The sequence below is a fragment of the Arabidopsis thaliana genome (genome assembly GCF_000001735.4).
Source record: "Arabidopsis thaliana chromosome 1 sequence".
In the NCBI taxonomy this organism is placed as follows: Eukaryota; Viridiplantae; Streptophyta; class Magnoliopsida; order Brassicales; family Brassicaceae; genus Arabidopsis; species Arabidopsis thaliana.
The window spans coordinates 28684154-28707750 of NC_003070.9; the positions used below are offsets into that span (position 1 = coordinate 28684154).

Below are 23597 nucleotides of genomic sequence, written 5' to 3' on the forward strand. Positions count from 1 at the left end.
AGGAAAATAGATACTTTTAATATGATGGTTGGGTAGTTTTATTATTGTTTGGGATTGAAAAAAACTATGAAAGTGTCTCCAAGTACAGTAATATTTAACAACTAACTAGGAAGGTGTACATTGTTCAGTATTCATCATTCTAATTAATACAAATAATTTTAAAAATTTGGGGTCGTCAATTGCTCAAAGATATTCATTATTTTATAATTTTCTACATTTTATCAAAAACAGAATTGTGTAAATGTTGTGTCATTATGTGTCGACTTGGATGTATGCATTACATAATTTTATTTTATATATGTTTTTAATTGTTAGAGCATTTATTCGAAAATTATAAATATTGAATTTTAATCCTCAGTCACTTAATAAAAACATTATTTTAGGACTAAAAAATAATAAAAGTTGAAACAGCAAAGTAGCGATAGATTTCGTGAAAACAGAGAAGCGGACATATCTTGAAACACATGGCAGCGATTTCTCCATGGTTATCTTCTCCTCAGAGCTTTTCGAATCCCCGCGTTACCATTACAGGTCCTCTCAATCTCTCTCACTCTCACAGTCTTCACTGATTCATCGTAGTTTACAAAATTCATATTCTTGGAGCTAATTCTTTCCAGATTCCAGAAGATGTTCATCAATTTCTGCGGCAATCTCTGTTCTTGACAGCTCCAACGAGGAACAACATCGAATTTCGTAAAGTCTATCAATGTCCCAGTGAAATTCACTACCTTTCTTTATCTGGGTTTGTTCTGAATCTGTTAAAGTAAACAGGTCTAGAGATCATGTTGGGATGAAGAGAAGAGACGTCATGTTACAGATAGCTTCCTCTGTTTTCTTCCTTCCATTGGCCATTTCACCTGCATTTGCAGAGACAAGTATTGTTGATTCTATGTGTTTTTGATGATATTGATTCCTTGAGAATTTCTAATAACAACTTCTTTTGAATCTCAGATGCATCAGAAGCTTTCCGTGTGTACACAGATGAAACGAACAAATTCGAGATATCAATCCCACAAGGTAATCTAATCAAACTCTGTTTTCAGATACTTATGATAGTGGCGAAATCATTATGAGTGATGAATGAATTTGATCTGCATTCACATAAAGATTGGCAAGTCGGGCAAGCAGAACCTAATGGATTCAAGTCAATCACAGCTTTTTACCCACAAGAAACTTCAACTTCCAATGGTAAAATTTATCAAAATTTGTTTCTTTTTGTTTACTCTCTGGATCAGACAGAAGTCATGAGCTAACCGATAGGTGATGTATATGGATCGTCTCAGTGAGTATAGCGATCACTGGACTAGGTCCAGACTTCACCAGGATGGAATCATTCGGAAAGGTCGAAGCTTTCGCCGAAACATTGGTTAGTCTCTCTACATGCAATTGAAACAAACAAACAAACTCTCTGCAAAAAGATTTCCTTACAAATGTCAACATGACATTTATGTATAGGTCAGTGGATTGGATAGAAGCTGGCAAAAACCAGTAGGAGTGACTGCAAAGCTAATCGATAGCAGAGCTTCTAAGGGTAAATACAAAAATCTCAACTCAATGAGAATCTCTGCAGTATCTTGGCATTGTTTCGTTGACACAATCTATGATCAGGATTCTATTACATCGAGTACACCTTACAAAACCCTGGAGAAGCTCGCAAGCATTTGTACTCTGCAATTGGAATGGCAACAAACGGATGGTACAACCGTTTATACACTGTCACAGGACAGGTAACTCTAGTCTATTGCCACAATAACCTATCTTATTAGTATCTTATGTCTAACACAACGACTCTCTTTTGGGTATTACAGTTTACAGATGAAGAATCTGCTGAACAAAGCTCTAAGATCCAGAAGGTAGACATACGACACTACAACAATAAAATAGATCACCAAAACCTGTTGCTTATGACCTTTTTCTTTGTTTTTGCAGACAGTCAAGTCTTTCAGATTCATCTGAGAATGTCATTCATATCTATCAGCGGAACTAAATTATAGAATTGATCAAACAATTTGTTTACTGAACAATTACTTTTTTGCAATGAAATTCTGAGAAAAGAGCCTACTCCATACTTTGAAGTAAGCTTCAGTAAACAATCCCAGTGTGTTCAGATGGAAGAAGAGAGAACCCTAAATATGCACAATCACAGAAAAGGACATGATGAACATGTTTTACTTACAATGCAGGACTTAAAGACAAAGGCTATATACCTATCAATGTTACTCACTACACTCCTGCACCTGAAGGAAGTGTAGTGGTATTACGACTTCAGACTTGAAAAGAATCAGATTTTGATTCTACCATATGTATATGCTTGTGTATGTGTGTATAAATATATGCATATTGTACACCAACTTATTACTACTGGTCTTCCCCTCCAAGGGAAACCAGCTATGGTGCCTTCAAACTCAACCCAAGCTCGAGCCAGCAGCTTTTTTGTGGCTGTGTTTTATACACATTGATGGATGGGTAAGAAAACGGAAGCATAAACCCTGACACTCCAATTTCCTTTGCTTTTTTTTTTTCCTTCTGCGCTGCGCCTTCCCAGTGAGCAAGACTATTTTACATAACCTATACAGCAATAAGATCCCAAGGTTAACGAGATCAACGCATTACGATGATGACCATCCTCTGTTTTGCTTTTACAATAACGCCGAATAAGAAACGCATACCTTAAGGATGCAAGATAAATAACGTGCAAGACTTAATAAAACAGGAAGCCTCTTCTGCAACACCTCCAGTAGCAGTTTCACTAACTTAACTTCCTTTTCTCTTCAGTCTTCAAGAATAACTGAAACCATTAGTATCATATTAGCAGTGGAACAAAGACAAATGTGCATAATTCATCACTACTACACCCAAAGTAAAGAAAGCGTTGTATTGATTCTCACCTTGTTGTTTGGTCAGAAGCGGTACTCTGCATAAATTGAGGGGAGTGGACAATGATATGCGACTGTACGGGAGCAGGGCCTGGTATACCTGACAAACATAATTCAAAGGAGACATAACTAATAGCATCTAAACCATTAGTAGCCGAGACATTTGAGATAACAGTCAGAGAATAACATTATGGTGCGTAAGACAGTAAAATGTACCTGAAGGGTAAGGAGCTTGAAGAGCAGGCATAGATGAAGTGGTCATCGTACTGACAGTGGGTCCACCAAGCTGCAGAATATGGCTTCCTGGAACCGAATAGCCTTGAACTGCTGTATAACCATGGCCATTAGGAATAGTCTGACTTAGTTGCCCGTATTGATAAACGGGTGAATTCACTGCTCCAGGTACTCCATAGACCTGAAGGTATTGCTGACCCATGTATGGACTATATAAACCCTAGACCATGAAACAAGAAAAGACATAGCCAAAGTTAGAAGAGAGTTTAATGACGAAGAGAAATAATAGCAAGTGTTCATAGCCATTGTCAACCTGTGATTGCGAGTACATGTACTCGGGTCCATAAGCGGTTACTCTGAGATAGAAAATAAAAACAAACATTAGACACTTGCGCAAAGACATCAGTGTGTACTGTGTGATATAAGAATTGCAAGACTTTACCCATAAGGATAGACAACTCCTTGCTGGTAGTTATATGGAAGTGGTTGCTGATACGGATAATTTCCAATAAGTGAACCTCGAGGACCCTGCACATTTCCAATGTACGGGGAAGCAGGTCTTAAGCGTCCTATCCACACAAAGAAACCCACCAATACACTAAATTACGAGTATTCTACAACAACATAGAATATTAAACCAGAGTTAAGCCAGTCTAAATAAGACTGACCAGGCATGTTAGGTATCACTGCATAGGGCAATGGAGGCCGAGGTCTCCCAAGGGAAGCAAGATTACAGTTTGCACGTCTACCGTCTATAATCGGAGTAGGGTCAGCACAAGCTCTCCTAGCAGCTTCTGGATCTCGGAATGTCACCTATAAATCCTCCATATGAAATAGAAACAGAGCACTGAATCATTCACAAAACAACTGCAACAGAATTACCCCAAAATTAATGACTTTCTTTGTTCTGTGATTAATTCACACGATCCATAAGTGTTATATGACACTAGATTGTAATTGTATCTCCAAAGCAACAATTAGCATCTCTATCAGACATTGAAGAGAAACAAAGATTGAAGGAGAAGAGAGGACTCACAAAGCCATATCCTTTGGATCGACCAGTGTTCTTATCAGCAATGACAACAGCTTCAAGGATTTCACCGTACTGTTCGAAATGCTGGCGAAGAGTTTCACTTTGAGTTTCCCAAGCAAGACCACCGACGAACACCTTTGTGAAAGTTGTATCACCGAAAGGAGAGTTCAAGTAGTGAAACCCAGAACCCGGAACAGGCTGATACGCCATGATTGAGTGAGAAAGAGAAGAAGAAGAAAAATTGAAACTTTATGCCAAAGACAGAAAGAAAAGAGGATGAATTATGAACAAGGATCAATTGATGATGATAAAGGTAACCGAGTAAACCCTAGCAATGATTAAGACCAGTGATGAAACCAATTGAATGAGAAGCGGAGATTCTAGGGTTTACTCGGTTGTGTGAAATTTGAGATGGAGAGGAAGTGAGAAAAAGTGAGATTTGGGGGAAACAAAAAAAAAACTAAAAGATCATTCCCTACTAATAATGACGAAAGGTAAAGAGATCAAATTTCCCGGAAAAAAAAAGGAAAAGCAAAAGCAGTGTGGGTTTAAGGATGGGCCACAGAGAAGAGAAGAAGAAGAAGAAGTCGGTGGGTGAATTAGTTTTTTTGTACTGTGAATGATCACAAGAAATTATAAACAACAACTAAGCTACAGGGTCGAATTCGAAACTTTTCTGAGTAAGAAATCTATAGAAGAAAACTTGAAGCAAAAGTTAATTAAAAACCTAAAAAAAATTAGAAGAAGGAAAAAAGATGAAACGATTTTTAGGGTGAAGGGTGGTTTGGTTTGGGGAATTCCATTGATGGTGATGATGAAGAAGTTGGTGATGACGATGAAGATGATGATGATTATGATGGTGCGTGATTTGTTGAAGATGAAGAGAGAGAGAAAGAGATACTTTTGTTTCTGGCCATTGTAAATGACGTGGGACCCATATATTTATACCTCTAATTCTGTAATTAACGTCGTAATCATCGATCTTTTTGTTTTGTCTGAATCAAATCTATCCGTTGTAGTAACGTTACACAAATAATGTAAAAAACTGAAATCAAACTTTGTTGATTATTTTATCCTTAGAATTGAAATTGTATAATGACTAATGAGACAAAGAAAAATCTACTCATGGAAGCAATTTGCCGTCATTAACGAATTCGGACGGTGTAGATTAAGCCTCGTCCTCGGAAAATCCCAAATAAATGGCTAGGGGTTCATGAGCTCGTGACTCATTTAACCCCACAAGTCCACATTGTGGTCTAAATGTCAATGTTATTAAGAAACCGTAACTAATGACTAATCATATCTACTAGACTACAAAACTAACAACGACAATTAAATTTGTATATCTCTACTAGACTACAAAGCTTGTATAACGACATTTAAATTGGTTTTCATTTTGCCGCGGACTATGGACACTTTAGTCTAGTGGTCGGATTCAAAACCAGTTTTGTTTTGTGAAAAAGAAACCGTGAGAATCTGACATGTTCCATCAAATTATTCATGTTGGTGAAAGTGACAAATAACTGACTGTTACAAAGAACAACACTAATATGATAGTAATAGATAATGGATTTGAGAATGAAATGATTCTAACAAAAACCACTTTATTTCAGGAGTGATAAAAGTGAAGAAACAGTCACTGTGACGACTCTGTAAGCTTATGCCTTTGGAAGATCACCAGCTGCTTCAAAGCTCACAACAGAATCATCAATGGTTTCTTCTAATGGCCTAAACTTCCACCCCAAGTTTTTCAACTTCTCTGCACTTAGAGGCCTCACTTCCTTCTCTTTTACCTCCGTGAAACTGCCAATAAACATTCCATCAGATCAGACCGAAATCTCAAAGTTTGAAATCAAGCGTTTGTTCTTACTCTTCTTACCTTTCAGGGAAGTTGCGTTTAGGATACATATTCTTGAGCTTCTCCATAAGAGAATCAGTGTAAAGTGAATGAGAATTACATATGTATCTTCCTGTTGCTTCTCGATTTTCATACACCAACAAAAGCGCATCCGCAACATCACGCACATCCACAAGATACAGTTCATCGCTCAACAAGGACTTTATACCACCTAAGAAGAGACACACCAATTCATCAAATTATCAAGAATGAATCAATCACTTAACCAAAATATGCAATAGGAGGTAAGAGAACACACATTATATGTTTACATCACCTTTTATGAACTTGAGAAGTCCCAAACTACTAGAGTTAAGCGTGGATTGAAGCCTAGGGCCTATAATGACAGACGGACAGAGCGTAACAACATCAGCAAAGTTTCTCTTACTCCACTCTAAAGCTTCACGTTCCGTTAATGTTTTGGCAAGATAGTAATAACGCCAATAACCCTGAGATCCTCAGATTTTTTGCATCACATTAAACACTCAATTCTATTACTGTCTTGGTGTATATGTATAACACAGAGACAACTGACCAACATGGTAGCTTCAAAGATACAATATTACCTCAAGTGAGTGAAGGTATTGAGTGTCTGACCAACAATCCTCGTCCTTAGCAACATCTTGAGGCCATTTTGGATTGTAAACAACTGCAGCGATTGATGATACAACCACAACTTTCTGCACTTTGGTTTCTGTGCATGCTTCTAGAACATTCTTGGTGCCAGTGAGAGCTGGTTTAATCAGTTCTTCCTGAATGTTTTAAAGACTTTGTTAGTGATTCAAGAAACAAACAAAAGAAGAATCTATGTAAGAACTTGCCTCTGTGAGAGGAACTCCTTCAAAAGGCACAGGAGAAGCGATATGGAAAACGCCAGAGCAACCATCAATGGCTGAGAAAAGACCTTCATCATCAAACAAATCTGCCTTGAAAAGTTTCAGATTTTTTGAAGCATTATCCAGTTTCCTCAAATGGTCATTCTTTTCATCACCTGAGAACAATGGGATCAATGCATGCAACTTTTTCAAACTCAAGAAACAGAGAATATTCAAAAGTTCACAAAAAAGAGAGGATTTGTTTTCTATCTTATCCCTTACAAGGATCTCGAACGGTTCCATGGACAGTGTAGCCACGAGAGAGAAGAAACTTGACGAGCCATGAAGCAATAAACCCTCCTGCACCAGTAACACAGACCTTTTGCTTTACAGCCATTGGCGTCTCTCTCTTTAGCAACTTAATAGGATGCTCTTTGGAGTGAACGAAAGAGAACACAGATCTCAAAGTATTTATACACAAGTCTCATCTGATTTTAACAACTCATCTTTAACTTAAATAGCGTATAAATTTGAGGGAATTAAGCTTGGATAAAGATTGCAAGTTCAGATTTTACAGACATTGAAATATTTCATGAATTTTTATATCGAAGGAAATTAAAGAAAAGAAATTCAAGTTTTGTTAAGCAATTCATAAGATTTGTTTGTTTTTTTTTTTTTTTTTCCTGATCTTAATTCATATATCATGTACTCAAGAAAACTCTTATCATGCACATAGCATAAGTCACTGTCACAGCCTAATTAGAACTTTCTTAGAAATCGATCTACAATGATTTCCACATGTGAATTTTACACAAGTGAAGAAAAATATGAAGGATACAGAGAAAGAACTTTGAATTTTTATCATGAACAATAGTCTAACACAGTCACACTTTTTTCTCACACGCTATTGGGCAGAAAAGTCTCGAATGTTAAAAGAAACATAAGAAGAAAAGACAATGTTGGATTGTGCAAGAACAGATTCAGAGTATCGGAGTAAATCAACAGCAAGACAGATTTAAAGTGAATTTAAAAGAAAGATTTAGACAACTAGAGCTTTGTCAGTTTGTACTAAAATTGGAGTTTTCTTCTTAACCTAAAAATTAAAAACAAAAGAACACTAGATATGATAAAAATGATGAATAGATAATGGACAAGACATATAGCAGTAAGAAACATGTATGACCTCAAGAATCTTTCCCATGGCTGCGATGAGAAGAACGTAAACCTTGATCTTTTGTAAGAAGAGACGATGGTAAAGATCGAGGAACTATGAACGACACCACGAGACACAAAGCTACTAACAGAACCACTGACCAGCTTGAATAAGGTATCCCCATGAGTTGTTCTTCACAAACTGTTTTTGTTACCAAATGTTTTTTAGACTTAGAAGTAGGCACAAAGATGAAAAAGAAGGATAGATAATGTATACTTGCCTATGTTGTAAATGATAAAATATCTTTCTCTAGAATTTGGTATTGCCACAATCCCCTCGGGTTCCAAGGTCACCAAAACATTCAATCCAGCCTAAAACAGATTAAAAACTCAGGAAATTAAACGAAGCTATACTCTTGAGTTTTGATGATGGCAATACCTTATTGTTAACTTCTTTGAGACTTTCTGCCTTGAAGATCAGCTTCTCAGTGTTTAGTAATCTCCTCATTTGGTTTAGCTTCAATTCCATTTCATGGTTCTTTAGTAGTTGCAGCGAGACCCGAGCTGGTATCTGTTAAAAGCAAAGAACAATAACATATTACGATTCAACAGCACAAAATCTTTGAAAAGAAAATAGATTAAAAGAAGCAAAAAACAGAGTTTTTACACACAGAAGCAGGGTATGATATCTTCACTTCATACCAGGAATTCGACTTCAGTCCTTGTAACTTGTAAACGCGAGAACCCGATTGCAATGGCAGAGTTTCTCTCCACAGTTCCTTCCCAACATATAAAGCTTTCACATCAAACCTAACAACAAAACAAGAATCACACAATAACTTAGTCTCAGCTTGTGGGGAGACAAAAAAAATCACAATTGAAGATTGAGAAAGTTTCAAGAACACTAACATGTTATCGTGGCAGAGACAAGGCAAACCATTTACCAAGACTACAAGACATAATAGTAAGTAGCAGAGTGTCCTGTTTAATGGAAAATACGATTCTTTTCTGATTCCAATCTTGTAATCAGCAACCCTGAAATCGTAGATTCCAACAAGTACAATCGATTTTAGGCTCCACAGTACCTTACACCAATGAGAACCAAAGCAAACTAAGATACAGATTCTTTAATTACGTCGTACGAGAAAACATCCTAGTGGACAGACAGGACCACATTATTGCTTAGACCTTGGCCCTAATGAAACCTGTTATTCAGTAGCTGTTTCAAAATTAGATCCAACATATCATCAAGCTTATCGACATAGCCCGGTTTAGCCTAATTTGGTTACTTGAAACTTTTTTTTTTTTTTTTTTAACTTGAAACTTTTATCTTCTAAACATTTTTCATTTTTTTTTAATAAATAAAATGAAGGATTTGTGCGTTTGTGTGAAGGAATCTGAAAACATAAAACCAAAAGAATATAATTGGAGGAGCAATTCAATCAATCAATGGGTTTTTTAATAGTTAATTTACTTAAGGGGAGGTAGGTTTTATTTGTCTGCTTACTTCGAGTAAGGTCGAGATCCACCAGAACGTGACAATGTGACTTCCACTGCTTCAGGACAAATCAAATATGAACCTACGTCACAAAATTACTATTATAACAATTTATCCTTATTTATTCTTTCTTACGACTATCTTGTCTTTTGCTATCATTTACATTTGTAAAAAACATCGTGATATTATTATTTACTAGTATATAATATCAAACTTTTCACGTTTAATAAAAATTATTAATTTGAAATTATTCATTTTTGAATTTGATTGATATAGTTGACGAAAAAGAGTTGTTAGTGTAGGAAGTTTGTCCGGATATGCAATTTTTTTTTTGTAACGTGTATCATCTCGTTAAGAACTCATATGTATTATATGAACAAAATCAATCATGTATATTAAAAATGGTTTGCCCTAAAGATATTCTATGTTTTTTTCGTGAATAGGTGTTAAGGATATTAAACAAAAATACCCTTATTTATTCTTACGACTATCTTGTGTCTATAGCACTCTAGCTTCTACGTTGGTATCATTTATATTTTAAAAAGATTTTGTGATATTATTATTTACTGGTATAAATTTTAAAATTTCTCACGTTTAATAAAACTAAACATATTAATAATTTAAAATTATTTTACTTTTGATTTTTATTGATATGGTTGACGAAAAAGAGTGATTAGTAATGGAAGTTTGTCTGGATATGCATTTTTTTTTCTTCGTAACGTGTATCTCGTTATAAGAACTCATATGTATTATATGAGCCAAATCAAATCGTGTGTATTAAAATTGGTTGCCCTAAGAAAATTCAATGTTTCTTTCGTGAAAGAAAGTCTATTTTTTTTATAGATTTGATTCTCTTCTTGGGATTTCCACATTAAAATTATTATCTTAGAGGCTCAGTTTGATACATACACTATATTTTTTATATATTGTTCAACGTATAGTGACTGAATGGTAGTTGTTTAAAAGGATTGTGTAAACGAGTTGGATAGCCAAAACTATGTTAACTTGATCCTTGTAAAGTAAACAAAGCCATGCATCCTCTAATTCAACAATTTGGTCCCATTACCCCAAGAAAATGTTATAAAGAGGTTATCTTTATCAATTACTTGTAAACAGGACATTATCTTTATAAAGAAAATGATATACATGCTGCATTTTTTTGGTTTGGTAGTTTTACATGCTGCATTTTGTACTTGCAACCACTTCTATACTAATTGTTTTAGATAAGATAGTACCTTCTTGTTTGATCACATCGTAAAAGGATCGGATATGTTAACCGTCTTTTTCCAAACGTTATATACTCTTCAACACTCATCATAATGTATGGAGATGTATCAAGTATCTCTTACGACCATTGGTCTTTGCGGCCTAATTTGCAACAGAAAGTCAGAAATATCCATACTATAACTATGCTATTTGAAAATTATTCATTTTGACTCATATATAAAGTAGAGTTAATTAGGTGTATAGCCAAATTATGGATGAAAATTAGACAAATGATCATGACATTCTTTTTTCTTAATTTCCCAAAAGAATTGTAATATCAGAAGGGAAAAATACATTCCACACATAGTTAGAACTTAGAAGAGGTCCAATCAATAGGCGGTAAAAATTAATTTGTAACGGTAAACAAAAACGATAAAGGATAATAGTACAAACTAATTGGCAATTAATACTGTTTTTGGTCAAATATATATGTCACGACAGTAGATGAAAATACCGTTTTTGGTTGAATCGTTTTATTTTTTACTTTGTCTTGAATCTTGTCTACTCTTCAATACCGTTTTTCGTTGAATCATTCAAAAAAAAACAGATCTCCTAGTGATATGAATCAAAGTTTATCAATAAAAATCTTAGTATACATTTGCAAACCATAACTTCATAATTTTGAATAAACGATAATGTAAGACAGGTTGGCTCATTAGAAAGCATATCAAATTAATTGTAAGGACACAAATATCTATAATTAATGCAGGCTTTTATGAATCAATCATCATCATTCACATCCTCGTATAATTGTCTAATTTCGTACCTCAAAAAAAAAACAACAACGTGAAAACCTAAAATTAGATGAGTTACGAAAATTAGGCAAAAATAAATAAACTAAATCATAGTATTACAAAACAAAATGAAAACGAAAAAATGAAGAAAAAGCAAGCTGGTCCCCAACAGACATGCGAGTTCGTCTCCTATAAAACTTTGTTAATCTCTCCTTCACACTTATCACGCCACCTCACCACCTCTCTCCTCTCTCCTCTCTCTCCCCCCTGGAGAGATTATTCATTCCCTCCAATGGATCTCCGTCGGAGGCCTCCTAAACCACCGGTTACCAACAACAACAACTCCAACGGATCTTTCCGTTCTTATCAGCCTCGCACTTCCGATGACGATCATCGTCGCCGGGCTACAACAATTGCTCCTCCACCGAAAGCATCCGACGCGCTTCCTCTTCCGTTATATCTCACAAACGCCGTTTTCTTCACGCTCTTCTTCTCCGTCGCGTATTACCTCCTCCACCGGTGGCGTGACAAGATCCGTTACAATACGCCTCTTCACGTCGTCACTATCACAGAACTCGGCGCCATTATTGCTCTCATCGCTTCGTTTATCTATCTCCTAGGGTTTTTTGGTATTGACTTTGTTCAGTCATTTATCTCACGTGCCTCTGGTGATGCTTGGGATCTCGCCGATACGATCGATGATGATGACCACCGCCTTGTCACGTGCTCTCCACCGACTCCGATCGTTTCCGTTGCTAAATTACCTAATCCGGAACCTATTGTTACCGAATCGCTTCCTGAGGAAGACGAGGAGATTGTGAAATCGGTTATCGACGGAGTTATTCCATCGTACTCGCTTGAATCTCGTCTCGGTGATTGCAAAAGAGCGGCGTCGATTCGTCGTGAGGCGTTGCAGAGAGTCACCGGGAGATCGATTGAAGGGTTACCGTTGGATGGATTTGATTATGAATCGATTTTGGGGCAATGCTGTGAGATGCCTGTTGGATACATTCAGATTCCTGTTGGGATTGCTGGTCCATTGTTGCTTGATGGTTATGAGTACTCTGTTCCTATGGCTACAACCGAAGGTTGTTTGGTTGCTAGCACTAACAGAGGCTGCAAGGCTATGTTTATCTCTGGTGGCGCCACCAGTACCGTTCTTAAGGACGGTATGACCCGAGCACCTGTTGTTCGGTTCGCTTCGGCGAGACGAGCTTCGGAGCTTAAGTTTTTCTTGGAGAATCCAGAGAACTTTGATACTTTGGCAGTAGTCTTCAACAGGTTCATCTTTTTAACCAATATTTTCCCGTTGGATTTGATTTTGTTGACTTTTGATTTAAGATATATTTCCCAGTGAGGAGACTTGTTCAACTAAATTTGATAGGAAGCTTTTACATCAAGTTTGTGTTGAAAATTTGCATTGAAAGTATTTGTGAAGTGTTTTGATTTAAGATGGAGAATTTTGCAAGGGGATTTTACTGAAGAAGAGTGAATTTTTGGATGCAGGTCGAGTAGATTTGCAAGACTGCAAAGTGTTAAATGCACAATCGCGGGGAAGAATGCTTATGTAAGGTTCTGTTGTAGTACTGGTGATGCTATGGGGATGAATATGGTTTCTAAAGGTGTGCAGAATGTTCTTGAGTATCTTACCGATGATTTCCCTGACATGGATGTGATTGGAATCTCTGGTTAGTTTCCTTCTTTGTGTGATTGATCTGATTTAAAAACTTCCCTATATCAAGCTTAGTGTCATCTTGAGACTTAAAACTCTAGTTGATATTTTTGATGCTATCTTGTGAAATTCTGAGAACCGCACAGTTGCTAATATATTCTTATCATAATTCTTCAGGTAACTTCTGTTCGGACAAGAAACCTGCTGCTGTGAACTGGATTGAGGGACGTGGTAAATCAGTTGTTTGCGAGGCTGTAATCAGAGGAGAGATCGTGAACAAGGTCTTGAAAACGAGCGTGGCTGCTTTAGTCGAGCTCAACATGCTCAAGAACCTAGCTGGCTCTGCTGTTGCAGGCTCTCTAGGTGGATTCAACGCTCATGCCAGTAACATAGTGTCTGCTGTATTCATAGCTACTGGCCAAGATCCAGCTCAAAACGTGGAGAGTTCTCAATGCATCACCATGATGGAAGCTATTAATGACGGCAAAGATATCCATATCTCAGTCACTATGCCATCTATCGAGGTAGTTGATCAAACCTCTTTCTCTGAGCTCACTTATAAAGTTTCTGAATTCAAGAGATCTTGATTATGGTTTTTGGGTTTGGATTTATCAGGTGGGGACAGTGGGAGGAGGAACACAGCTTGCATCTCAATCAGCGTGTTTAAACCTGCTCGGAGTTAAAGGAGCAAGCACAGAGTCGCCGGGAATGAACGCAAGGAGGCTAGCGACGATCGTAGCCGGAGCAGTTTTAGCTGGAGAGTTATCTTTAATGTCAGCAATTGCAGCTGGACAGCTTGTGAGAAGTCACATGAAATACAATAGATCCAGCCGAGACATCTCTGGAGCAACGACAACGACAACAACAACAACATGATCTGAATCTGAATCATCATCCTCTCAAAGAAGGACAACAATCCAAAACAAGGGCAGGCTTTTTACAACGCATTCACTCAAAACTCGCTGGTGGACAGATTTTAGCCATGTGCGTATGCGTTTGCCCTTTTGTTAAATAAAAAAACTATTTGTTTTGTTTGTTTGACTTGATATCTTTTTTTGGGATTGAGGATTGAGAGAGATAGAGAGATTTTACAAACTTTCTCTCTTTCTCTCTTTCTCTCTTTCTCATGGATAATTCGTGTCTCTTTGATTTGTCTAAGGTTTGTCTTTGTTTGTTAGGAAGTGGTCTATATGAACGAAAAATTTGTGTATGGTGCAGTTGCGTTTGGGGACATTTTTGAGATTTTTTCTCTGTTTTGTTTCCTCTCTTCGTTTTTATTGTTTGTTACATATAAAATATTTCTCTGTATGTTGGAACATCTCTCTCTCTTTAGTTGTTGTTGGTAAAAGATACGGATCTTCTTTCCTCCAGAAGAATCCATCTATATAATATTACCATCTATGTGTTCTACTAGACTTGGACTATATTTTAATGGAAAAGAGAAAAAAACAAATCTTTTGTTCACTAGGTCAAGTGATCAATAGCTTTCGAGACTTATATGTTTGCATGATTGGGATTCAAATTACAGAATTATATATATTATATACTGGTCTTCAGTTTGTTAGAAATCTCACATTGAAAATGAAATTCAAACCAAACCAACACTTATATATGGAGTATAAGAAACGGGCTAACTCATTTACTAATATTTTTTTTTTCTAACAACAAATAAAAATCTCTTTGGACTTGAATCCTCGAAAACAATTCACAATAAACAAAAATTTTCTATCGACTTGTAGACTTTGAATCGGTTTACTCCAACTTCAATTGCTAAAATATCGACACATATGTAGATGTCCATTGTCCGATGATGTTTATAATTTTGACAAAACTCGAGTCGAAAAAGTAGTTTTTTTTATCAGAATTTGTACAGTGTTTTGTTGTGTTAGAGTCGTTGTTCTATTAAAAAAAAAAACAAAGAAAAAAAAACTCTATTAGTTTGTGTTTCTTGACACTAAACTTGATGTAACAAACATTCCAATCAATTGTAGTTAGACACTACTCACTAGTGAAAAGTGTTTCCACTTTGGGATGGATAAACCAGAGTTGGTAGATTCTTAACAAGTTTTCATTCAGTATTCCCCTATGTTTCATTTTAAATGGTGTTTATCAAATGCAGACAAAACATCTATCAAATTGAATTGAGACTCAGCCCATTTGTTATTGGGCTATTCTTAAGCTGTACTTACACAAAATCTCCAAATAAACTGTTAACAGTAATTTTAAATTTCATGGGCCACAAACGCTGTTTTGTTCACGTCATCCTGTCGAAATTTTTTCTTATTCACGTGGGTGGGTCTCTACTTGGGCCCAAATCCTCGACAATAACTCACAAAGTCCATAAAGGTTAGGAAACATGTGGGCGTTTATCTTCTCGAGCCTTTTTTGGTAATTCGCGCCCATTGTGATATTGTATAGTTCGTAATTCAAAATGTCATCTTCTTTTTCAATAACAAGGTAACTCTAACCGAAGTACAAACTAAGTTCAGAATCCATAGTACAGCCCATCGAGCATTTTCACCATTTAATGTATGCAAATTATCTACTTATGATTGAAATCCCATTGAAAAGATTTGAACTCTACTCCTTCAACTTACATAACGAATTTGGTACCAACAAAATGTAAGTGATCATTGTCATTTTGAGGCTAGTTCTTTACAACAGAATATGTGTAAACCCGTATCTGTATTTATTCGGTGTTTTTTCTAGTTTACTTCATCGTTCATAAAGGTACTTGTTCAAATCTGAATGACTAAGACATATTAAAACAAAGAAAGAAAGAAAAGATATGCTCATAATACATTTGGAAAAGCACTAAAATTCGAATGGACTTTAGTTTTGGTTTTGTCGACTTTTTCGGCATTAAAGGTCATAATATAATAATGAAAAGACATGATAATTGGTGGATGGGGTTACCGGGTTATAGTGGCAGATAACTAGTCGCCAAAGATTTATGAAAATGAGGAAAGGTATTGTTAAAATGTTGACCCGTAATATAATCATCTTTTTTTCTTCTTTTACTAATTAACTTTTTGTTAAAGTTATAGTATATCATAAAATTCAATGATTTTGAATTATGATCATCTTCGTTTGTCAGCAATTTAAAATGATTTGTGATAACTAATTACATTATTAGTCGCTCCACAGGATTGTTGGCAAATAATTACATTAGTCCATAACCCATTAATTTAACCATATAACTTTTGTTTTTGATTATTCTTTAACTTTATAAAACATTTACTATGCAGATTACATAATTTACATTCATATATTTGGTTTATATATACATACATACATTGTGAAGCTAATAGCCGTAGAATTCAAGTTTTGGATTCATCCCCTCTTGGCCAAACATTTTTCTTTTTTTGATAAAGACCGAACTTCCATCTTGTAATAAGAACAACAATACATGGACCGACGACGAGAGTATTTATGTACGGTCCCGAGATGATCTCAGTTCAAAATCTAATCAATCGTTATGTGCCACGTCGAAAGTAAGGATGGAAAGGAATTCAATTTTTGTATGGGTGATAATTCCTAGTACTTTACTAATCACTACTAACAGATGCAATGCATTATGCTACTTGAGGTTCAATCCAACGACTATAATAGATTCGGAGGTCACATGTTTGGTTTCAATTGTATATTAATAAAATACTATATATTATTCATGATTTGGTCACAAATGTGTTGTAGTCCAGTGATGTAGCTAGGTTGATGATACTTTTGTATGAAACTATATATGGTGGAGAACTGGAGATCATGTATTACGATTCACTAATCTCTAAAACCACTGAATATGACACTAATAGAATTTTATTGTAGTTTGGTAGATTCGACCAATATAGTTATGGTCTCGATTCTCAATCAGTTAATTCAGACTTAAATCCTGTTTTTACTATTATAATAGAACTTGATGATATATTGGTATGTCGTGTATCATGTTATAACCATGTAGTCAATCATTTTCAAGAAAAACAAAACATTAATAAATAATAGATACAGACCCGCCAATTGTACTAAAAAATATTATGGCCCATATTCAAAACCTAAAATAAAAATAAAATAAAAAATTTATCAGCGCCGATCCAGATTAGAAAGAACTCAACTTCCGTAGGTGTCTTAACAAAACTTATGATTAAAAAAAAACGTAATGGAATTTTGATGGTTAGGATATGAGAAATTAAATTATATAAATATGTGAAAAACGTAACTCGAGGTATTAAATACCTTTGTGTGGTAAGATAGATTGGGGGAAACCTCCACGTGGAACAAGTACCGATGCTTCCGACCACCTCCACGTGGTAACAACAGCTCAGCTTCTGCTCTGACATTTTGACCGCACGTGACTTTTGCTCCGTGCACGTGTGTATCAAGCAGACTGTGCGATTGCATCGTCACGTCATGAATCGTCCGATTGTCACCGGTCATGTAAATGAACGGTTCTGATTGAGACTACTTGGTTAAGTGAGGCACATGCATCCACGTTAAAGAGACTGCTTCAAAGGTAACTAAATCCGCACATCTTTACAATTTCTCCTTTTCGTTCCAACAAGATCCACACTTCATTTCTACATCTAGATAGATCAACTTATATCGAAAGTTTTTTTCTAATGCATCATTTGTCCACAAATATATGATATATCATTCCATTGTAATATATACTATGATCAAAATAAAAATATCTCAATCGAAAGTGCTAAACTCATTTTCAATTCTTATTGTTTGTCCGTCTGCATATTTTATAAGCTTTCACATGAATCCTTTCGTGCAAACTGTAAATAATTAAAATACTAACCTGTTTAGATCATCGAATAATGCGTGCACACAAATGGATTTAGATATGCACATACTTATACCTTACATACACATTAGACAACCATAAGATGATCGTAAAATAAAAAATTAATACACTAAAATATTCATTTAGTATCCTAAGAAAATAGTTATCGTTGATTATTCGTTCTTATCGTCTAAATTATTCTTACTTATGTCCGACCCCCTTCTAGCTGGTACAGTAAAAGTGGATAATTAATACTAATACCTATCAAACAAGTGGGGAAACTTTGGTAAGAATTTCAATTTCTTTAATATATATAGCTTGGTACTACCAAGATCAAGTAGTAGCATAGAGGAGGGAATATGTGTGCGAATTAATATTAAATGCTGTTAATTAATTAACCAACTAATGTATGGTTAAATAATTAAAAGTATTCTAAACGTTGAAAGCAATTATGTATAACAATAGTTTTCTAAATATAGTTCATATTCAACGTTTGAAAGAATGAACATATTAGCTCAAATCTGTTAAAATAAGTGGTGTTCTAAACACGAGAGTTCGATTACAAAACTAATGAATCTCGATCATTATTTTCTTCTATGTTAGAATACTGAAAAGACATTTAATTTGCAATACATTATCGCATAGTGTAATAAATGTTAAGTTCCACCTCTTAGCAAAAGACTGAGAGAGGAGGTCCAATGAACATCGTTGACAGGAAAAAAAGAGAAAAAAAAAACGTCTTAATTTTTTCTATACTTGATAAAATTTAAAAGACATTTAGATTATAATTATTAACATACTAAAAATGTGTTTCATAAATTGCAAAAAAAGCAAAGAATGGTTTGACTCATATTTATATGTAAGAAATAACCTTTGAGTTGAAAAGAATACACAAAATAACTTAGAACCAAATAGTACTTGTCGGTTACAGAAATTTTGGCAATATTTAGTCTATTTTAGCCTTTCTCTTTCTTCTTCCTTCTTTTATTTCTTTTTCATGTTCTTTACGAGACTTTAGCCATAGAGTTCTCTTTCTCTTTTCATCTTTAACACAATTCATCTTCTTCAGATTCACCATGTCATTTTCTTTTTCTATTTCTCTCTCCCTCTCCTAAAATAATCTTCACCACCTCTCATAAAATATATCATCATATCTCTTTATTTTTGTTCACCCACATGTTCTCTCTTTCTTTTTCCATAGAAATCTCTCTATCTCTCATTCTTTATTTTCTCTTTTTACCTGAATTCTCCGTCAATGTCGTTGTGATATAAGAGATTAAATTTGATTTTAAAACAAATATCTGATTTTAAAATGCATGTATTTTAAGAACAAAACATGTTATTAACACTAATATATTAATATTTGTCATGCTATCCAACAAAAACTCATGAAATAAATAAATATTTGTCATGTTATCCAATAAAAACCCATGTAATATTGTAATTTTTTAAATTTCGCAATCTATAAGAGAATTGCATGCTTTTTATAAATATTTCGTGCTATTTCTGAAAAACACATTATTTCAGAGAAACATATATATCGTGTATATATATTCTGTATGTATTTTAAAGAATTGCATGCTCTTTTGTAAATATATCATATTATTTTAGACAAATACATAAAAACTTTATAACTACAACCACCGATATTTTTGTAAAAACAAGAAAATCTAAGGATATTTTAGTATTTTATCCACCATAGAAAATGTTATTTACCTAAGTTTCCTGACACAAGGCTATTCTCTCAATTCTTTTCAATTCCATGGTTACTTTCTAATATTACCCTATATAATATTGATATTTTCAAACTTTTGATGTAAATATGAAATTTTCAATGTAGAAACTTAACACATGTCACTGGAGAGATGATGCTTTTTATATGTTTATTTTAAACAAATCCCACTTAAAATCTGTATACACTTTTTTGGGGTACCTTATGTAGATTATATCGAATTTCATGAATTTCTAACTTAGAAAGTTAATATACATTGATAATAAATAGTTTGGTCTATATTTTTTTTACTATCAATAATAATTTATAATTAGTTTAATAAAAATTGAAGTGCACTCACTCATGGTAATAGTTTTTAATTAGTTTTAGAATATATGACCAAGACCAAAAACATTTTGAAACTGAATTTAGTTTTGAATAGGTAGAATCTCGGTTTTAAAGAAAATGATGAAATTCATAATGGAAGGCGTTACATGCACACGCTTCAAGGCAATTCGATTCATGGCTAACATTTTTGATTCACTTTTATTTTACTTTTTGTCATCTGTTTATTCTGTTTCAATTAAGTGTCGTTTTAAGACTTTAATTTTGTTTCAGGATAAATTTTATTTTATATTTTCAATGCAAATATTTTTTTTTGTTAAAATTTCATGTCTTATCTATGTTTTTCTAACAGATTGACAAAAAAAAAATCTATGTTTTTCTAACGTATTAACTGATGAAAGAAATATAATTGTGTATTAATGAAAGATAGAAGTGAAACTTTAATTAAATTTTAATACTATATGTTAATTAACTTTAAACAGCATATAATGATAAATGGTGGGAGTATTACATTTGTTTCTAGGGAATACTGCATTATTATGCGGACAAATTTGATATGTAACTTTCAAAAACTTATACAATAATTTATATTTAGACTTCTCGTTTGTTTTCTATATAATAATTTCCAACAACTTTATCAAAAAAAATAAAAAAAAATTCCAACAATTTAATATCAGCATGTTTCTTCCATCTCCTATTCATATACCTTTGGCTTTTAAATTGTAAATTTCTTAATTTCCTTTTTCTTTAAATTTTAACTCTTAAAAGTTTTCCTTTATTTTCTTGGTTTGAAGCTATATGCCAAAAAGGGAAACGCATATATCCAGAGAAGAAAAACTCGAAACCCTTGTCTTTTCATGGATTTCAAGTATATTATTAATATGCAATTATTCGTATATTAATATATGCCCCTATGCGTATTTTATTTTTTAATGCGAAAGGAATGATATTCAGCTAAATTTTCGGTGTGTCTATTGCTTTTTTTTTCCCTTTCCTCGTTCAAAAAAAGTACTTGCAGAGTCACTCACTCTCAGTCTCAGCACATGAATTAATTTGAAGCTTCCCTAGAATTCTTTCACATCAATTAATACGACACCGTCTCGGGTGAAGAATCTCTCCTCTCTTGCCCTAAAGCGAGTTAGGGTTTAACACACAAAGCATACCCTTTAGATTTGTGTCTCTTAGCTCTGTTTTTGTCGGCTTGTGTAACCGATCAACTCAAGCTATTGGCTCCTCACCTCCTGAAATTTGACTTCTCCAATGGATCTCAAAGTTTCTCTTATATGAATTCTATCTTCACCCTCACAATATCTTTATATATATGAGCCACAAGAACAAGAAGAGTCAGTAGATGCGGCTGCCATGGACGGTGGTTACGATCAATCCGGAGGAGCTTCTAGATACTTTCACAACCTCTTCAGGCCTGAGCTTCATCACCAGCTTCAACCTCAGCCTCAACTTCACCCTTTGCCTCAGCCTCAGCCTCAACCTCAGCCTCAGCAGCAGAATTCAGATGATGAATCTGACTCCAACAAGGATCCGGGTTCCGACCCAGTTACCTCTGGTTCAACCGGGAAACGTCCACGTGGACGTCCTCCGGGATCCAAGAACAAGCCGAAGCCACCGGTGATAGTGACTAGAGATAGCCCCAACGTGCTTAGATCTCATGTTCTTGAAGTCTCATCTGGAGCCGACATAGTCGAGAGCGTTACCACTTACGCTCGCAGGAGAGGAAGAGGAGTCTCCATTCTCAGTGGTAACGGCACGGTGGCTAACGTCAGTCTCCGGCAGCCGGCAACGACAGCGGCTCATGGGGCAAATGGTGGAACCGGAGGTGTTGTGGCTCTACATGGAAGGTTTGAGATACTTTCCCTCACAGGTACGGTGTTGCCGCCCCCTGCGCCGCCAGGATCCGGTGGTCTTTCTATCTTTCTTTCCGGCGTTCAAGGTCAGGTGATTGGAGGAAACGTGGTGGCTCCGCTTGTGGCTTCGGGTCCAGTGATACTAATGGCTGCATCGTTCTCTAATGCAACTTTCGAAAGGCTTCCCCTTGAAGATGAAGGAGGAGAAGGTGGAGAGGGAGGAGAAGTTGGAGAGGGAGGAGGAGGAGAAGGTGGTCCACCGCCGGCCACGTCATCATCACCACCATCTGGAGCCGGTCAAGGACAGTTAAGAGGTAACATGAGTGGTTATGATCAGTTTGCCGGTGATCCTCATTTGCTTGGTTGGGGAGCCGCAGCCGCAGCCGCACCACCAAGACCAGCCTTTTAGAATTGAAAATTATGTCCGTAACATAGCTGTAACCAAATTTCATTTCTCAAAATTAAAAGAAAAAAAAAATCATCTTCATTGTTTGGGGATCGTTTGGTTTTTAATTTAGTTGATCATATATGAATATTTGAATTCGTCTTGAGATGATATACTTCTCCATCTGCATTTTCTCTTCTTTTTTAATCACTAGGGTTTCGTGCTGTCCCTATATATTATTTGTTATATGCTTGAGTTCACAATAAAAGTGCTATTAGAAGCCAATTTTTATATATCACTTAGTTACCTTTGTAATTGGATAACAAAAAAGTTATTGAGTACATTTTATAGAAATATTGAAATGGCTCATACTTGTATATATCATGGATGTGGTATGTGTAATCCCCTTTTTGAGTAGTTATCAAAGGTAATCACTCAATCTATGTTACTATGTCTATCAAGTAATCAACCAACAAATCAAACATCTTGTTCTTTTTAATTCATCTAGATACCATACATGAATCTTCGAGATTTTATGATTTGAAAATCTCTAGATTGAATATCTTGTTTACGCATGGAATCTCTGATTTAGTACATGTTTCACCCAACTGAGTTCTACATTGTATTTCGATGAGATCAATATGAATATTTCTTCGTTTTTATCAATTAATCACGAAAATAACGCGTTAAGAATCTACCAAAAAGTAAATAACGCTTTAGAAATTTTACGAAAAACTAAATAACTATTTAGAATTTTATGAGTTTGTTTTAAAGACAGCGGTTACTGTGATAATTGCATACTATATTTTTGTCGATTATAAGAAAAGATTCGCCCACCCGTTACAACGATATAAACATGATTTTTCGACGGTTACAAGTTAATGGCTTAAACACGAGAACATTACATGACCTGCCAAAACCAAAATATGAAAAATTTGTCCCAGAGTTTCATTTATCAGTTTCCTTTTAGAGGATTAGGAAAGTCTATAACAACACAGCCAAGTGGGGCTTTAAGTACAAAGATGTGTGAAAATGAGGAATGCATCAAGTCCCTAGGGAAACTATGTATGGACCGTATGAAAACGTATATTTAAAAAGAAAATCAAGTGAAAGGAAAAGCTTGTACATGACCAATGCATGTCCAAAGGAGATTTGTGGTGAAATATCTTCAATGAGCTTCTAAGAGAAGACAGGTGACATTTATGTATATAAGAAATGGAGTCTCATCATGTTTACTGTTATACAATGAGAATGAGAGATGGTTTAAAAACCTCTTATTTTCATAATTTTCATATATTTGACATTTTAGGGCTTCAACCATGTAAAGAGAATAA

At 35.0% G+C, this 23597-nt stretch overlaps 7 protein-coding genes across 8 annotated transcripts; 4 read left to right on the plus strand and 3 right to left on the minus strand.

The window, feature by feature from the left end:
- The first annotated feature begins 397 nt into the window (after positions 1-397).
- On the plus strand, positions 398-2091 carry AT1G76450 (Photosystem II reaction center PsbP family protein). The gene is made up of 10 exons (NM_106295.3): positions 398-531; positions 618-693; positions 772-875; positions 952-1017; positions 1108-1188; positions 1284-1366; positions 1456-1531; positions 1609-1727; positions 1809-1853; positions 1930-2091. The coding sequence occupies exons 1-10, from the start codon at positions 465-467 to the stop codon at positions 1954-1956; spliced, it is 744 nt and encodes a 247-aa protein (NP_565131.1). The 5' UTR covers positions 398-464; the 3' UTR covers positions 1957-2091.
- AT1G76460 (RNA-binding (RRM/RBD/RNP motifs) family protein) lies at positions 2028-5055 on the minus strand. The gene is made up of 8 exons (NM_106296.6): positions 4147-5055; positions 3779-3923; positions 3553-3679; positions 3424-3466; positions 3093-3330; positions 2889-2976; positions 2670-2788; positions 2028-2568 (listed from the first exon to the last, which is right to left on the minus strand). Exons 1-7 carry the CDS (start codon positions 4351-4353, stop codon positions 2779-2781), a joined length of 858 nt encoding a protein of 285 aa, NP_565132.2. The 5' UTR covers positions 4354-5055; the 3' UTR covers positions 2028-2568; positions 2670-2778.
- Positions 4628-5010, plus strand: AT1G76465 (uncharacterized protein; the record flags this gene model as incomplete). Its single annotated transcript, NM_001334728.1, has 2 exons — positions 4628-4733; positions 4922-5010. 2 exons carry the CDS (start codon positions 4628-4630, stop codon positions 5008-5010), a joined length of 195 nt encoding a protein of 64 aa, NP_001323215.1.
- A 557-nt stretch (positions 5056-5612) lies between the features above and the next one.
- AT1G76470 (NAD(P)-binding Rossmann-fold superfamily protein) lies at positions 5613-7506 on the minus strand. The gene is made up of 6 exons (NM_106297.4): positions 7138-7506; positions 6862-7031; positions 6607-6792; positions 6318-6489; positions 6023-6212; positions 5613-5946 (listed from the first exon to the last, which is right to left on the minus strand). The coding sequence occupies exons 1-6, from the start codon at positions 7250-7252 to the stop codon at positions 5802-5804; spliced, it is 978 nt and encodes a 325-aa protein (NP_177773.2). The 5' UTR covers positions 7253-7506; the 3' UTR covers positions 5613-5801.
- A 410-nt stretch (positions 7507-7916) lies between these two features.
- Positions 7917-9275, minus strand: AT1G76480 (caveolin-1 protein; the record flags this gene model as incomplete). Of its 2 annotated transcripts, none has more annotated exons than NM_001198481.2 (6): positions 7917-8209; positions 8289-8379; positions 8447-8578; positions 8679-8817; positions 8917-9042; positions 9213-9275. In NM_001198481.2, 6 exons carry the CDS (start codon positions 9248-9250, stop codon positions 8040-8042), a joined length of 696 nt encoding a protein of 231 aa, NP_001185410.1. The 2 variants fall into 2 exon arrangements, with proteins under 2 accessions (NP_001185410.1, NP_177774.4); NM_106298.5 differs by having other exon boundaries at positions 8040-8209; positions 8710-8803; positions 9213-9250.
- Positions 9276-11606: 2331 nt separating this feature from the next.
- On the plus strand, positions 11607-14699 carry HMG1 (hydroxy methylglutaryl CoA reductase 1). The gene is made up of 4 exons (NM_106299.4): positions 11607-12786; positions 13012-13193; positions 13355-13701; positions 13793-14699. Exons 1-4 carry the CDS (start codon positions 11648-11650, stop codon positions 14051-14053), a joined length of 1929 nt encoding a protein of 642 aa, NP_177775.2. The 5' UTR covers positions 11607-11647; the 3' UTR covers positions 14054-14699.
- Positions 14700-20809: 6110 nt separating this feature from the next.
- SOB3 (Putative AT-hook DNA-binding family protein) lies at positions 20810-22538 on the plus strand. The gene has a single exon (NM_106300.4). The coding sequence runs from the start codon at positions 21379-21381 to the stop codon at positions 22285-22287; it is 909 nt and encodes a 302-aa protein (NP_177776.1). The 5' UTR covers positions 20810-21378; the 3' UTR covers positions 22288-22538.
- The last annotated feature ends 1059 nt before the right edge of the window (positions 22539-23597 follow it).